The 17,865-nt window shown below is 33.9% G+C and overlaps 1 protein-coding gene across 2 annotated transcripts in view; it reads left to right on the forward strand.

The window, feature by feature from the left end:
* The window catches only part of LOC130891990 (dynein axonemal heavy chain 3), a 115,259-nt gene that overhangs the window by 11,896 nt on the left and 85,498 nt on the right, over positions 1-17,865 (forward strand). For both annotated transcript variants that reach the window (XR_009058975.1, XM_057797151.1), the window contains exons 2-3: positions 5,203-5,295; positions 12,160-12,397. Coding sequence is in view for 1 of the 2 variants with exons in the window: in XM_057797151.1 (XP_057653134.1) it covers positions 5,203-5,295; positions 12,160-12,397 (331 nt within the window). In the remaining variant the exon portion in view is untranslated. The remainder of the gene's footprint in view (positions 1-5,202; positions 5,296-12,159; positions 12,398-17,865) is intronic.

The raw sequence follows: 17,865 nt of genomic DNA on the forward strand, positions 1-17,865 counted from the left end.
AACTAATGAATAAATAAGATTTAGACCACACCTGCATCTCTAAAAATTTACAGAAAACATTTAATATCTCGTTAACGATAAGGTTTAGGTACAAGTATATATGAATTTTCCTTATTTTTTACCCCTGAATGCATTAAACTTGAAAAATCCGGGTGGTTTTATTTAAAAAAAACTAAAGAAATTTGATATTTATGAGGTTAAACTTTGAACACTTTTTATACACACCCTGTATAAAATGAAGAATTTTTCAACATAGATCCAAATACGTTCAGCTTTGTCAAATGCAACCGAATAGAAACCATTTTCATATCTTTAAGGGTATCCTCGTAAAAAAATAATTCATAAGGGTCTGCAACGATCAAATTTTTAAGAAAAAAAATTAATAACTCAAAAAGTATGCATTTTTCGAAAAAAGTTTTCAGACAAAAGTATACTAAAATTTTACGTAAATTTCAAAAATGTATTAATATACAGGGTGTTTTATTGAAAATAACAAAGTTCTAGTCGACTTCCGGTTCTACTACAATAAATTGTATATAAATTTTTTTTACCCCTTTTTTGCACACTTTTTTGAGGTCAAAAAAAAATAAATCAAAAAACTGAGACGAGGGATTTTTAGTTCAACTCTTCTTCTTTCCAACGCGACTTTCCAAATGATGATAGGACCATCCGGTGACCAATAATGGCCCTTTGAAAAAAAAGGCCTCCTATGGTGTAATTACCATTTTGCGAAAACTATTGGGACCACAGGGCCCATCTTTAGAGCATTGATTAAGTACATCGAGACCTCGGTTTTCAGTGAATAAGAAACCTTCATATTTAAAATTAAACAAATTACAAACAATTTAAAAAATTAAATTTTTTCACCTTTCGGTTAAATTATCTAAGCAACAAATAATCGAAATTTAATTTATAAAAGCTTATTTTGAAGATTTTTCAATTCTCTACAATATTGCCCATAGTAACAAAAACGAGTAAGGCATAGATTCATAGCAAAACGCAAAAAACAAAATTTGTACCGATTTTTTGGTGTTTTTATTGTTTAAAAAAATAACGCATAGACAAAAAATGTTGAATTTTATGTACATAACTTTTATTTAACCTCTAGAATACGATGGCGTTATTTTTTTTCTACTATATATACCGACGTAATTCATGGATCCAACTAATGGACCGTACTACGTAATTTCAAAAAACAAATTTTCGTTTCGAACCTAACCTAACTTAACCTAACCTATCCGAACATATTTTCATATTTATTCTATCCCGAAAAATGAATACCTCGAATGATAAACCGATAAACCGATTTTTATTCCATATAAGTAAACTAATAATAAAATTAGTACCTATTTTAAATTATTACACATATACATGCAAGTTGCGTCAATAAGATACACGTTGGAAATAATACCTAAGTATCCATATTTAGAACTCCAATTTACACTCGCAAAGATAAACAATTAGATTTGGAACAATTAGGAAGTACGAGTACATACGTACGTACCGTAGAATCTAATCTCGAATATACATGGTAAGAAAATTGTTGCTAATATTGTAACAAATTTAAATAGTCAGTGGCGTGCATTCGATTAACAAAATTTCAAGGTTAAATTTATTTCGTTGTTGATAATTTATGAATTAGAGTGTACTGTTTACATTCTTACTTAAAATACTGCGAAAGATATCGAAGGTGAAAATTCACTTTCTCAAACTTACTTCGAAAATTTTTAGTTTTTAGTGCCCCGAACGTACTTCAAAGATGGGGGAGACACAATCCGCGATAACACTCATTACCTCATGCGTATTGGATTGAACTTGAGGTTTGAATACAAAGATTTCAACCTAACCTAACCTCATTTTCCCTCCACCTCTTCTATTAGGTCAAATTTTGAATTGGTAGCTCTGCGTTTATCGTGAAAAAAGTAGCATTTGACAGTTGAAGGTTAGAACTTAACCTAACCTAACCTAATACAACATAACCTCATTTTTCCTCCCCTTTTTCTATTAGGTTAAATTTGGAACTGGGTAGCTCTGACGACAATTTTTCTTCGGTTTGTCACTATCGAAAAAGGGAGATGGGTGGATTCTAAAGGGGCTAACCCCAGGTGGGGTCTGAGGGCACAGCACCCAGTGTAGATTATGATTTTTCTCCCACGAATTTTTATCATAACATTCGTTCTTTCATTATATCAGTCGTGGAAAGCTTGTCGTGTAAAAAGTAGCATTTGACAGTTGAAGGTTAGAACTTAACCTAACCTAACCTAACCTCATTTTTCCTCCCCTTCTTCTACTGGGTTAAATTTGGAACTTGGTAGCTTTGACGACAATTTTTCTTCGGTTTGTCACTATCGAAAAAGGGAGATGGGTGGATTCTAAAGGGGCTAACCCCAGATGGGGTCTGAGGGCACAGCACCCAGTGTAGATTATGACTTTTCTCCCACGAAATCTTATCAAAACATTCGTTCTTTCATTATATCAATCGTTGAAAGCTTGTCGTGTAAAAAGTAGCATTTGACAGTTAAAGGTTAGAACTTAACCTAACCTAACCTAACCTCATTTTGTCTCCTCTTCTTTTATTGGGTTAAATTTGGAACAGGGTAGCTCTGATGAGAATTTTTCTTCGGTTTGTCACTATCGAAAAAGGGAGATGGGTGGATTCTAAAGGGACTAACCCCAGGTGGGGTCTGAGGGCACAGCACCCAGTGTAGATTATGACTTTTCTCCCACGAAATCTTATCAAAACATTCGTTCTTTCATTATATCAATCGTTGAAAGCTTGTCGTGAAAAAAGTAGCATTTGACAGTTGAAGGTTAGAACTTAACCTAACCTAACCTAACCTCATTTTGTCTCCCCTTCTTTTATTGGGTTAAATTTGGAACAGGGTAGCTCTGATGAGAATTTTTCTTCGGTTTGTCACTATCGAAAAAGGGAGATGGGTGGATTCTAAAGGGGCTAACCCCAGATGGGGTCTGAGGGCACAGCACCCAGTGTAGATTATGACTTTTCTCCCACGAAATCTTATCAAAACATTCGTTCTTTCATTATATCAATCGTTGAAAGCTTGTCGTGTAAAAAGTAGCATTTGACAGTTAAAGGTTAGAACTTAACCTAACCTAACCTAACCTCATTTTGTCTCCCCTTCTTTTATTGGGTTAAATTTGGAACAGGGTAGCTTTGATGAGAATTTTTCTTCGGTTTGTCACTATCGAAAAAGGGAGATGGGTGGATTCTAAAGGGACTAACCCCAGGTGGGGTCTGAGGGCACAGCACCCAGTGTAGATTATGACTTTTCTCCCACGAAATCTTATCAAAACATTCGTTCTTTCATTATATCAATCGTTGAAAGCTTGTCGTGAAAAAAGTAGCATTTGACAGTTGAAGGTTAGAACTTAACCTAACCTAACCTAACCTCATTTTGTCTCCCCTTCTTTTATTGGGTTAAATTTGGAACAGGGTAGCTCTGATGAGAATTTTTCTTCGGTTTGTCACTATCGAAAAAGGGAGATGGGTGGATTCTAAAGGGGCTAACCCCAGATGGGGTCTGAGGGCACAGCACCCAGTGTAGATTATGACTTTTCTCCCACGAAATCTTATCAAAACATTCGTTCTTTCATTATATCAATCGTTGAAAGCTTGTCGTGAAAAGAGTAGCATTTGACAGTTGAAGGTTAGAACTTAACCTAACCTAACCTAACCTCATTTTGTCTCCCCTTCTTTTATTGGGTTAAATTTGGAACAGGGTAGCTTTGATGAGAATTTTTCTTCGGTTTGTCACTATCGAAAAAGGGAGATGGGTGGATTCTAAAGGGACTAACCCCAGGTGGGGTCTGAGGGCACAGCACCCAGTGTAGATTATGACTTTTCTCCCACGAAATCTTATCAAAACATTCGTTCTTTCATTATATCAATCGTTGAAAGCTTGTCGTGAAAAAAGTAGCATTTGACAGTTGAAGGTTAGAACTTAACCTAACCTAACCTAACCTCATTTTGTCTCCCCTTCTTTTATTGGGTTAAATTTGGAACAGGGTAGCTCTGATGAGAATTTTTCTTCGGTTTGTCACTATCGAAAAAGGGAGATGGGTGGATTCTAAAGGGGCTAACCCCAGGTGGGGTCTGAGGGCACAGCACCCAGTGTAGATTATGATTTTTCTCCCACGAATTTTTATCATAACATTCGTTCTTTCATTATATCAGTCGTGGAAAGTTTATCGTGAAAAAAGTAGCATTTGACAGTTAAATATTAGAGCTTAACCTAACCTAACTTAATCTTATCTAACCTAACCTCGTTTTTCCTCCACCTTTTCTATTAGGTCAAATTTTGAACTGGTAGCTCGTGAAAAAAAGTAGCACTTGACAGTTAAAGATTAGAACCTAACCTAACTTAACCAACTTCCTTATAATTCGCGATTTTCATATTGAATGTAATTGTTGATAATTCATAATGACATTTTTGGAATAAGTTTGGGTTAGAGCCCCACTTCCAAATATTTACTTCAAATAATTCCGACCGTAAAATTGATATACCGGGGCGAGTTGGCAAGAAGCGATTACCACAACGAAAGTAGTGAGTAATAGATAGTAGACTGACACCTAGATGGCGCTACTGGTATTAAAAAAATACTTATTTGACAGCTGACGTACTGTTCGTTTGTTAGTTATGGCATTTTGAGTGGAGCAACTTTTTGTTTGTATAAAAAGGAATTTCGGGCTTTTTAAGCTTGATAAATATTATTCGGACTTTGTTTCGGGGAAATTAACAGTTAGGAATTGGTTTTCTAAGTTTAAACGAGGCGAAATGACAAAAAAGACCACAAAATCAACACCCTAAAGTTACCAAAGGAAAATCGATTCAAAACAAGAGTTAATTAACGATTTTTAGTAATGTTTGGGTCTGTTGAATCGGAATAAAACCAAATGTATCACACCGGAGCCCAATCGACAGTCAGTTGGATGATGAGACAATTCCAAAGCGTGGAAAGTCAACTTTGTACGTGCGAGTTGGGTCTAGAAGAAAATACACTTTTCACCAATGATTTTCTAAACATTGTTACTTCATCTAGGACCCTGGTAGTTTTTTCAGCGATTCCTTGAAATTTTCACGGCTGAATAAATAAAAAGGGAGAAAACGATCGGGAAATCTATTTCAATTGGATCATTTATATTTCTATTCGAAACATTTTCCTAAAATTTGTTTTTTTTAGGTTCGAATTTCACCCCGGCTGCACAGGAATTGCGAATTCAAGATTTACCGAGAAAGAAAAAAAAGGCCAGCGCTAGTCCTCTGGGAGAAGACGGTAAAAAAAGTTTATTTTTTATATAAATATGAAAAAAATTGTTAAAAACTGTCGACCAACTCAAACTGTCGACCAAAACTTTCACTATTGATGTCTACCAAACGAACGCGCGTTTCGACAACCAAATTATCATCTTCAGACACTGCAGGTCTCAACTTACTTCTTGGACCAACCTCGTACTTATGCGAGCTGGCAGTTATTCAGTGTGACTGAAAGGCACTGGTCTGTTTTCGGTGTAATTGTCAAAATTTTGATTCATTTCACTTCGGCCATTTTGTTTAGATTATTTTGTAGATTTCCGGTTGCTGTTTTTTGGATTGTGTTTTGCGCAGTTGCCAATGTTGGAAAACAGGTTCGGTACCGGTACCAAAACGCTCGTTTGGGGTACTCCGCATTCAATTTATTGTTGCAGTATATTCTGAGTGAAGTTTTACTGGAAGAAATTTTTTATACAACCCTCGTATATTTAGTTTAGGTAATTATACACTTGCACGGTCACCTGGTTTTTTGGCTCTAGAAAATCGAAAAATGGATGGATTTCAATGATCTTGGTCTCGAAATGTTCCATTTTACGACGGATTTATAAAAAAAAATAGTAGAAATAGCTGAAATGAAAATTTCTCATAGTTTTACTGTTTTAAATCGTAAAAAAAACGGTTTTGCAAAATAATCCTTTACAAAAAATTATGGTAATTATACGCTTTCGCGGTCACCTGGTTTTTTGGTTAGGTTAGGTTAGGTTATCTTAGGTTAGGTTAGGTTAGGTTAGGTTGGCTCTAGAAAATCGAAAAATGGATGGATTTTAATGTTCTTGGTCTCAAAATGTTCCATTTTACGACGAATTTATGAAAAACACGGGGGTAGTGGCTGAATTTGCGGTTTTTAATAGTTTTAAACCTTAAATAGTAGAAAAACATTTTTTTTTTTTCAAAATATTCATTTTTTTATGTAAATTGCGAAAAAAAAATATACGAACTTGATTCCACGACGTCAGAAACAGTTACGAAGGATTATATGTAGAAAGTAATTTTTTTGCATTTAAAGTCATGAAACTGTAAAAAATATTTATTTTTTTTAATTTTCGTATTTTTTTTTATAAATCCGCCGTAAAATGGAACATTTTGAGACCAAGATCATTAAAATCCAACCATTTTTCGATTTTCTAGAGCCAACCTAACCTAACCTAACCTAACCTAACCTAACCAAAAAACCAGGGGGCCGCGAAAGTGTATAATTACCTTAGTTTACTCTTGTACACGATTAAAAATTTTTTTAAAGGAAGTTTGAGAAGTTTTTAATGTACCTCGACGTTATTTTAGAAAAAATGAAATTATATACAGGGCGTTTTTGACTATTTTCAATTTTGTAAATTGAACTAGAAGAAATGATTGAGAAATATGTTTTATATGACGATTTGTGCGGTTCACGTGACAATAACAATATAAAACAATTATTTCCAACATTCACCGGTGATTTATTCGATATGTATAGTTACAAAATGGTGAATCTAAACAACAGCGCAACTTTTGTATTTTATTATTTTATACGACGTTAAGTTTATGTAAATGCGAGTCGAGAAAAAGGCAACTAATGCGTTTTGTAAATTCTGTCGAACTGAATAATCGTGACTGTTTAAAAGAACGTGTTGTCAGGAATAATTATGAACCAGCGAGCTTCTAGTTTCCTTTGAAGGTGACATGATGCACTCCCATATACACAAAAAGCTAATATATGAAATACGAGAAAGTTTTATCATAATTTAAACGAGGAAAATATAAAATTACAGCTCAATGTCAAGTATAGTCAAGATTGTATTCGATATACTGAAATATATTTGGGGTTTGCTCAGTTTGTTCGTTTCGTATTTTTTACGATTTTGTCGCAACTTCTGGCAACAATGTATTGAAATTTTGTACGAATATGTACAGTTTCAATTCGATTATGAAATATAATAATAATTTTATGTTTTGAATAAAATAAATCGATTTTAGTTTGCACATAAACGTTATTTCTGTTCACTAGTCAAATTGAAATCTATTTTTGATTTACTTGACCAACCTTACGTCCTTGAAACACGTTATTTACAATCAAAAAATAATTCCTATTGAAGTGGATCGTTGGGTTGGCAAATTTATAGACAATTTACGAAGACTGATGGTTTAGGAAGACACGTGTGTAATTGTTTAGTAGCATACTGTTATTTTAAAGGCTTTAGCTCAACCAATACTGAAGCTGGACTAGATTCTACTCTGGGTGAATCCGCTCCTTCGTTACTAACAGTAAAATATTGAGTAGCAGAGTTTAAACGAGGGCGTGAGACCAAAATCGCAATAATCGATCAAATGAGGTGACAACTCCAGAAATTTTGAAGAAAATCCACTGGATGATCGTCGACTGAAAGTCCGCGAGTTACCAGACATAGTAGAGAGTTCAAATAGTGCAGTACATCGCATTTTAACTGAAAATTTGGACATAAGAAAACTGAGGGCAAGATAGGTGCCGAGTGGAACAAAATCTGTGTCGTGAAGATGTTTCCATGTAACGTGGATCCATCATTTCACATTAAAATAGAAGACTGAAAAGGCTCCAAATAAGGCAAAAGATGTTCCATCTACAAAAAAAGGAATGGCGTAGATTTTTTGGAATAAATTTTATTGAAAAAGGAAAAACTATCAACGGAAAGTATAATGCGAATTTATAGCAACGTTTGAGCGAAGAAATCAAGCATTTGGTCAAGAAGAAAGTGTTGTTTCATCAAGACAATGCACCAGCTCAAACATCCGTTATTGCAATGGCCAAAATTACTAAATTAAAGTTTGAATTGCTACCTCATGCATCCTATTCGCCAGATTTAGCCCCCTCGGATTATTTTCTGTTCCCAACATGGCTCGGCGGTCAAAGATTTTCCAAAAATGAAGCTGTTAGGGGCTATTTTGAGAAGCTTGACGATTATTATTATAAAAAGTTTATCGAACTTATTGAACATCGCAAGCAAAAAGCAAAATTTTCTTTAATAGGCCAGGTACCTTGTAGAAAACGTAAAATACCTAGGCGTACATCTAGACATGAGGCTAACGTGGAAAACAAATACATTCGATAGAGAAAAAACATCGCAGAACATCGCAGCTCTCCTAATGATCATAGTAGTGGGTATATGTCTTTCGGTTTTGCAGTTATTGCTTATCCCATAGATTGATATTGTTAATGCGACTATCCAAGGTTGCCAAGCCTCTTCTCATCTAACCAGTGCTACTTTTTATGCTCTAAAGCTTTTTCCAGTTTCTTTGTTAGCTTACGCTGGGCAAAAATCACTTTGATTGGTTCCTGTGTAGAGAGACCTTAATAAACGTTTCGTTCTAATGTAGAATTTCCATAGACTGATGAGACGATGGGTAGCTTCAAAGCTGGTTCTTATTCGTGCTTCCCAACCTCAAATTTTCATTTGCAAAACATAAGAGAGAGATCATTTTGACTGTTTTCCATGAAGAGGGACTTTTATGAGCAGTTCTTTCTAGTGTGGGACTCAATAAGTTTCGTTTTCAAAAGGAATTTCCATGTTTCAGAGCTGGTTCTTATCCCTGCTAGTTGACGAAGCTCTCGAGGACTGATTGATGTGACTTCGTGAGTATCCAGCACGAAAAAGCTTCCTCGTAAGGATTGCTAGTCCTTTTGGTAATAAAATCAATTAATTTACGTCTAAATTTGCACTTTGAGTTGGTTGACTACAAACTGCATTCATCAGAACTGGTCCTAAGTGACTTTTTCCTGCTTCCTAACCTCAAATTTTCATTTGAAAACATAAGGAGAGATCATTCTGACTATTTTCCATGTAGAGGGACTTTTATGAGCAGTTCTTTCTAGTGTGGGACTCAATAAGTTTCGTTTTCAAAAGGAATTTCCACGTTTCAGAGTTGGTTCTTATCCCTGCTTTGGTGACGAAGCTCTCAAGGACTGAAGGATGTGACTTCGTGAGTATCCAGCACGAAAAAGCTTCCTCGTAAGGATTCCTAGTCCTTTTGGTAATAAAATCAATAAGGTTACATCCAGATTTGTACGTTTTGAAAGACATGCACTTCGAATTGGTTTACTACAAACTGCATTCATCAGATCTGGTCTTTAGTGACTTTTTCCTGCTTCCTAACCTCAAATTTTCATTTGCAAAACATTAGGGAGAGATCATTCTGACTATTTTCCATGTAGAGGGACTTTTATGAGCAGTTCTTTCTAGTGTGGGACTCAATAAGTTTCGTTTTCAAAAGGAATTTCCATGTTTCAGAGTTGGTTCTTATCCCTGCTTTGGGGAGGAAGCTCTCAAGGACTGAAGGATGTGACTTCGTGAGTATCCAGCAAGAAAAAGCTTCCTCTTAAGGATTGCTAGTCCTTTTGGTAATAAAATCAATTAATTTACGTCTAAATTTGCACTTTGAGTTGGTTGACTACAAACTGCATTCATCAGATCTGGTCTTTAGTGACTTTTTCCTGCTTCCTAACCTCAAATTTTCATTTGAAAACATAAGGAGAGATCATTCTGACTATTTTCCATGTAGAGGGACTTTTATGAGCAGTTCTTTCTAGTGTGGGACTCAATAAGTTTCGTTTTCAAAAGGAATTTCCATGTTTCAGAGTTGGTTCTTATCCCTGCTTTGGTGACGAAGCTCTCAACAACTGAAGGATGTGACTTCGTGAGTATCCAGCAAGAAAAAGCTTCCTCGTAAGGATTGCTAGTCCTTTTTGTAATAAAATCAATTAATTTACGTCTAAATTTGCACTTTGAGTTGGTTGACTACAAACTGTATTCATCAGAACTGGTCTTAAGTGACTTTTTCCTGCTTCCTAACCTCAAATTTTCATTTGAAAACATAAGGAGAGATCATTCTGACTATTTTCCATGTAGAGGGACTTTTATGAGCAGTTCTTTCTAGTGTGGGACTCAATAAGTTTCGTTTTCAAAAGGAATTTCCACGTTTCAGAGTTGGTTCTTATCCCTGCTTTGGTGACGAAGCTCTCAAGGACTGAATGATGTGACTTCGTGAGTATCCAGCACGAAAAAGCTTCCTCGTAAGGATTGCTATTCCTTTTTGTAATAAAATCAATTAATTTACGTCTAAATTTGCACTTTGAGTTGGTTGACTACAAACTGCATTCATCAGAACTGGTCTTAAGTGACTTTTTCCTGTTTCCTAACCTCAAATTTTCATTTGAAAACATAAGGGAGAGATCATTCTGACTATTTTCCATGTAGAGGGACTTTTATGAGCAGTTCTTTCTAGTGTGGGACTCAATAAGTTTCGTTTTCAAAAGGAATTTCCACGTTTCAGAGTTGGTTCTTATCCCTGCTTTGGTGACGAAGCTCTCAAGGACTGAAGGATGTGACTTCGTGAGTATCCAGCACGAAAAAGCTTCCTCGTAAGGATTCCTAGTCCTTTTGGTAATAAAATCAATAAGGTTACATCCAGATTTGTACGTTTTGAAAGACATGCACTTCGAATTGGTTTACTACAAACTGCATTCATCAGATCTGGTCTTTAGTGACTTTTTCCTGCTTCCTAACCTCAAATTTTCATTTGCAAAACATTAGGGAGAGATCATTTTGACTGTTTTCCATGAAGAGGGACTTTTATGAGCAGTTCTTTCTAGTGTGGGACTCAATAAGTTTCGTTTTCAAAAGGAATTTCCATGTTTCAGAGTTGGTTCTTATCCCTGCTTTGTTGACGAAGCTCTCAAGGACTGAATGATGTGACTTCGTGAGTATCCAGCACGAAAAAGCTTCCTCGTAAGGATTGCTAGTCCTTTTGGTAATAAAATCAATTAATTTACGTCTAAATTTGCACTTTGAGTTGGTTGACTACCAACTGCATTCATCAGATCTGGTCTTAAGTGACTTTTTCCTGCTTCCTAACCTCAAATTTTCATTTCAATTAGATACAGTTTTATCAGAAGGAAAAATTATCGCATACGTAAACTATTTTGAGTGTATGGACTTGTCTTGTTTCTCTGTTTAATGGAAAACTTTTCGAAGAGCTCTGGTATAATTGAATTTTTTATTTTTCCGATTAGCAACTGTTGTAACGAACATGCCAGTTTTATTTTCGTACTAAGGAAACTAATTTCGTCTATTACCACTGACGTTAATAGAGAATCTATATAATATTTGGCAGAGAATTATGTTATGATAACATTTAATAAGGACAAAGCGTCTCAAATATTTGCCAAGTTTGTTTTGGAATAGAACGTTGATAGAAAGCATCAGTGCATTTTTAATAAAATTATTAAATCCCGCATAATACGACGTATATAATTTTCCCCTGCACCAAGTTATGGGACCTAACCTAACCTAACCTCAAAGTAGGGCCCATAGTTGAATAATAACAAATTTCATACAATAACTACACCTGGAAGCATATGAAAAAGAAGACGAACACTTTTGCAGCTATCTACAACGAGTGGGATTCACCGATCAGCTGTAAATACTGGGTTGCCCAGAATTTTGAAAATTTTCGCTTTCTTAATTTTAAATTTACAAATACGCCCTCTAGTGGTGAACCTGAAACTCTGAAAATGGTTTCCACGTGTTTATCGAGGCCATATTTATTATAATTTTTTCCCCCGAAGCTGTACTATAATCCGTACCTGAGATATTTTTAATTGCTCACCCGGTACTTAAACTTTTGTAAATACAGCAATCGATGTCTTCAAAGCGGTCAAGAGTTCTATAACAACCATAGTGGAATCATCCCTGAGATATTAGAAAAATTCGTGTCACAAAATGAATCGTGCGGAGAAAAGTGCGATGATTAAATACATGCGTTTATAAGGGATTTGACCACAAAGATATAGAGAATCAAATGTATATTTCGTTTATAGGGAAATTGCGTTATCCACCGAAAAAGTCACGTAAACAAATCGCCGAAGAAGAAAAGTTGTTGGAACAAAATGCCAAAAAACCCGATTCGTCTGCTTTCGTGGACATAATAGAGCTTTTGACGGGCGAATATCACAGGAAGAAAGAAGAAGAACGGAAGATAAAGAGGAAGGAATTGAAAATGAAGAGAAAAATTGATGCTTTGAATATGGAAGGGTTTTCTTATGAAAAGGAAAGGGGGTGAGTATTTTAATCTCGATTAAAATATTAAATTGGTCAGAAACATTTGTTATAGATCGAGAACGGGTTCCAAATTTCATATTTAGAAACGTATATAACAAAAAAATTAGCAAAGATTAAAAATTAAATATACAAATTCACTTTTCTCGACCGCCATTTTGAGTTTTCTACATTAAAAAACGCCTACTTCCTTAAAAACATCTCCTGCATATTTCCAATTGATATATTTTGATTGATTAGATTAATTTCATCGATTAATTAGTTCTCAGACGATGAGGAAAACATAAGTATTCAAAACCCGGATATATATTAGAGTTAGTACACTTTGGAGTTTAATTTTGCCACAATCCCACTGCGAAAACGCTCGTACTCTAGTCGGCAAAGACTTCGTTCCAATTCATATACATATATGTATGTATACTCGATTTTATTTTCCAAAAATTAATATACTTATATATTCATTAGCTGGGAATTAATTAGTTAAGAATTTCGGCGTTTAAAATTTCGTGTTTGTTCTAAAAAACATTAATTTCATCGATTATTCAGTTCCCAAACGATGAAGAATACATAAATATTCAAAAGCCGGATATATATTAGAGTTAGTACACTTTGGAGTTTAATTTTGCCACAATCCCACTACGAAAACGCTCGTAATCTAGTCGGCAAAGACTTCGTTCCAATTCATATACATGTATGTATGTATACTCGATTTTATTTTCCAAAAATTAATATTCTTATTTATTCATTAAATGGGAATTAATTGATTGAGAATTTCGGCGTTTAAAATTTCGTGTTTGTTCTAAAAAACATTAATTTCATCGATTATTCAGTTCCCAAACGATGAAGAATACATAAATATTCAAAAGCCGGATATATATTAGAGTTAGTACACTTTGGAGTTTAATTTTGCCACAATCCCACTACGAAAACGCTCGTAATCCATCTGGCAAAAATCAAGGGTTGAAGAATTTTTTTTCGAAATCTAATTCCATCGTGTTATAGAGCATAGATTTTGCTACAATTTTGATATTCACAATATTTTTGTACGAGGAAAAATGAAAAAGTTATCAGAGAAATCTGCCTTAAGCCTCGGCGGAATTTATTGGAAATTTCAGGAAATTGATTGGGGATGCATAAATTTCTATTTAGGGACGTAATATTCCGAAGAATTTATGTCGGGATAGTGGTTTTTGAACAGTCGTTCCTCGGCAGAATGATTTCTAATAGAGATCAAATTTCACAGCTTTCTCGTATTCCAGATTAGACACCTCTTGATTTTTTGTGTAGATACTCAAACATTACCATCGATACCAGACTATTTCGTATATAAAACGACCAGATATTGAAGAACCACACATCGAATCATCTCGATTACCTATTTAATTGCTATCCAAGGTTAAACTGTATTGTGTATGGTGTATTTTTTTTTTGTTTTAATTAAAGTTTATTTATCACGAATGTTTTATTCATTCTAAAGAAAGATAATAACAGAGTGGAATAATAGATGATTTTTATTCGTTCGAATGTTCTTTTGAATATTAATGACCGATGTGTGTTTGTGTATATGCATTGGTTAAGTAATCAGATAGTTTTTTTTATATCGCCCAGTTCGTTTCCATTAGTTTTGTCACTTTATAACTTGAGAAATACCGACGTAAATTAAATTCTATTGAGTATACACTGGCAAACACTGTTTTTGTCGCACAAACTTTGCGATGACATTCATGTTGGTGACCCAAAGGATCTATAGCTGCGATACTGGGTATCCCAGTATTTGGAGCTGATCTGTTGATCCCACTCCTTCTACAAAGTCCAATTGGTGTCTGGTATACTTGCAGAATACATGAGGAAGAGTATTGGTCCCAGGACACTACCCTGGTTAGCACCCACTTTGATGTCAGTAAGAATGTAAATTTAGAAATTTCGGGGTTCAGATTTTTGTTTACTGTAACCTAACCTAACTTTTTCCTGATTCCTGCAACACTGTTATGTCGAGGTGCTTCCGGATAATTGGGTTTCTTAAGATACGATTTGAAATAATTGTTAAAAATAGATTGGGGTTTCGAGAAAGTAGTTGCAGTATCTAAAAATTGATTGAATCGTATCCAAAAGCGTTGCTATTGTATAAAACAGCAAGGGAGAAGACATTTTGCAAGAAGTGTTAATGAAATGTTCTAACTTATGATTAAAACTTCCGATTCATTCATTATATAGACTTCCCATTCATTCCTAAAGGCTTTCATAGACAAATACTTTTTATCTTCATCAGATCTGGTCTACTATCTCATGATTTAAGGCTTCCAATTCATTCTAAAAACTTTAATAGACAAATACTACTTATCTTCATCAGATCTGGTCTACTATCTCATGATTTAAGACTTCCAATTCATTCTAAAAACTTTAATAGGCAAATACTACTTATCTCCATCAGATCTGGTCTACTATCTCATGATTTAAGACTTCCTATTCATTCTAAAGACTTTAATAGACAAATACTTTTTATTTTCATCAGATTTGGTCTACTATCTCATGATTTAAGGCTTCCTATTCATTCTAAAGGCTTTAATAGACAAATACTTTTTATTTTCATCAGATTTGGTCTACTGTCAAATAATTCAAGCCTTCCTATTCATTCTAAAGGCTTTCATAGACAAATACTTTCTATCTTCATCAGATCTGGTCTACTATCTCATGATTTAAGACTTCCAATTCATTCTAAAGGCTTTAATAGACAAATACTACTTATCTTCATCAGATCTGGTCTACCATCTCATGATTTAAGACTTCCTATGAATTCTAAAGGCTTTAATAGACAAATACTTTTTATCTTCATCAGATCTGGTCTACTGTCAAATAATTCAAGCCTTCCTATTCATTCTAAAGGCTTTAATAGACAAATACTACTTATCTTCATCAGATCTGGTCTACCATCTCATGATTTAAGACTTCCTATTCATTCTAAAGGCTTTAATAGACAAATACTACTTATCTTCATCAGATCTGGTCTACTATCTCATGATTTAAGACTTCCAATTCATTCTAAAAACTTTAATAGACAAATACTACTTATCTTCATCAGATCTGGTCTACCATCTCATGATTTAAGACTTCCTATGAATTCTAAAGGCTTTAATAGACAAATACTTTTTATTTTCATCAGATTTGGTCTACTGTCAAATAATTCAAGCCTTCCTATTCATTCTAAAGGCTTTCATAGACAAATACTTTCTATCTTCATCAGATCTGGTCTACTATCTCATGATTTAAGACTTCCAATTCATTCTAAAGGCTTTAATAGACAAATACTACTTATCTTCATCAGATCTGGTCTACCATCTCATGATTTAAGACTTCCTATGAATTCTAAAGGCTTTAATAGACAAATACTTTTTATCTTCATCAGATCTGGTCTACTGTCAAATAATTCAAGCCTTCCTATTCATTCTAAAGGCTTTAATAGACAAATACTACTTATCTTCATCAGATCTGGTCTACCATCTCATGATTTAAGACTTCCTATTCATTCTAAAGGCTTTAATAGACAAATACTACTTATCTTCATCAGATCTGGTCTACTATCTCATGATTTAAGACTTCCAATTCATTCTAAAGGCTTTAATAGGCAAATACTACTTATCTCCATCAGATCTGGTCTACTATCTCATGATTTAAGACTTCCTATTCATTCTAAAGACTTTAATAGACAAATACTACTTATCTTCATCAGATCTGGTCTACTATCTCATGATTTAAGACTTCCAATTCATTCTAAAAACTTTAATAGACAAATACTACTTATCTTCATCAGATCTGGTCTACTATCTCATGATTTAAGACTTCCTATTCATTCTAAAGGCTTTAATAGACAAATACTACTTATCTTCATCAGATCTGGTCTACTATCTCATGATTTAAGACTTCCAATTCATTCTAAAGGCTTTAATAGGCAAATACTACTTATCTCCATCAGATCTGGTCTACTATCTCATGATTTAAGACTTCCTATTCATTCTAAAGACTTTAATAGACAAATACTTTTTATTTTCATCAGATTTGGTCTACTATATCATGATTCATTTATCCCTATTCATTCTAAAGGCTTTAATAGACAAATACTTTTTATTTTCATCAGATTTGGTCTACTATCTCATGATTTAAGGCTTCCTATTCATTCTAAAGGCTTTAATAGACAAATACTTTTTATTTTCATCAGATTTGGTCTACTATCTCATGATTTAAGGCTTCCTATTCATTCTAAAGGCTTTCATAGACAAATACTTTCTATCTTCATCAGATCTGGTCTACTATCTCATGATTTAAGACTTCCAATTCATTCTAAAGGCTTTAATAGACAAATACTACTTATCTTCATCAGATCTGGTCTACCATCTCATGATTTAAGACTTCCTATGAATTCTAAAGGCTTTAATAGACAAATACTACTTATCTTCATCAGATCTGGTCTACCATCTCATGATTCAAGCCTCCCTATTCATTCTAAAGGCTTTAATAGACAAATACTTTTTATCTTCATCAGATTTGGTCTACTGTCAAATGATTCAAGCCTTCCGATTAATTCTAAAGACTTTAATAGACAAATACTACTTATCTTCATCAGATCTGGTCTACCACCTCATGATTTAAGACTTCCTATTCATTCTAAAGGCTTTAATAGACAAATACTTTTATCTTTATCAGATTTGATCCACTTTATCGCATTTGAATTGATACGTGCTGTCAAATTCAGACAAACCTCGTATTTTTATCGTTCTTTATTATTTGTAATAGTGGGTACACTAAAAAAATCGTCAAATAGTCTGTAAATTTCCATAAATTCGTTACCGCTTTGTGTGAAATAAGAAGCTTCGTCATCTGAATAATATAAAATACATATTTATATCATTTTCCACCTCATAATATTATAATACTTGTATTTACTTTGAGATGAATCGCAATATTGTTAAATAATAATAAAAAGGACTATTCAGCAAAAAATTTTCAAGGACTTTAACAGATACTCATATTATAAACATTGTAATAACGATCATTATGGTACTAGCTATGAAATATAAACACCATAACGTTTATGATCTGAATTTTCATACCTTTTTTTAAATTTCGACGATTTTTTTTAACATAAAAGTATGGTTGTTGAAAAATAACATGTTTCGAAGTTGTAAAATGACTGATTTACCCACAGAGACTGTTAACTGGATGAAATTATACAATTTCCCACTCATAATTATTTTATAGTCTATATCTATCGATGAGAGAGTAATAAAACGATGAAACAATCGAATTCCATAGGCGTATCTTTCCTTTTAGTAGACAGTTTAAGTATTTTTTCAAATTATACTTCCTGTAAGTATTTCCAATGAATAATTACAATTTATGATAATTTTCTTTAGAATCTAAATATTTCCTAAGCCATAAATTTTATTTGGTATATTTAGATTGTACAGATTGTC

Source organism: Diorhabda carinulata, chromosome 3, assembly GCF_026250575.1.
Source record: "Diorhabda carinulata isolate Delta chromosome 3, icDioCari1.1, whole genome shotgun sequence".
In the NCBI taxonomy this organism is placed as follows: Eukaryota; Metazoa; Arthropoda; class Insecta; order Coleoptera; family Chrysomelidae; genus Diorhabda; species Diorhabda carinulata.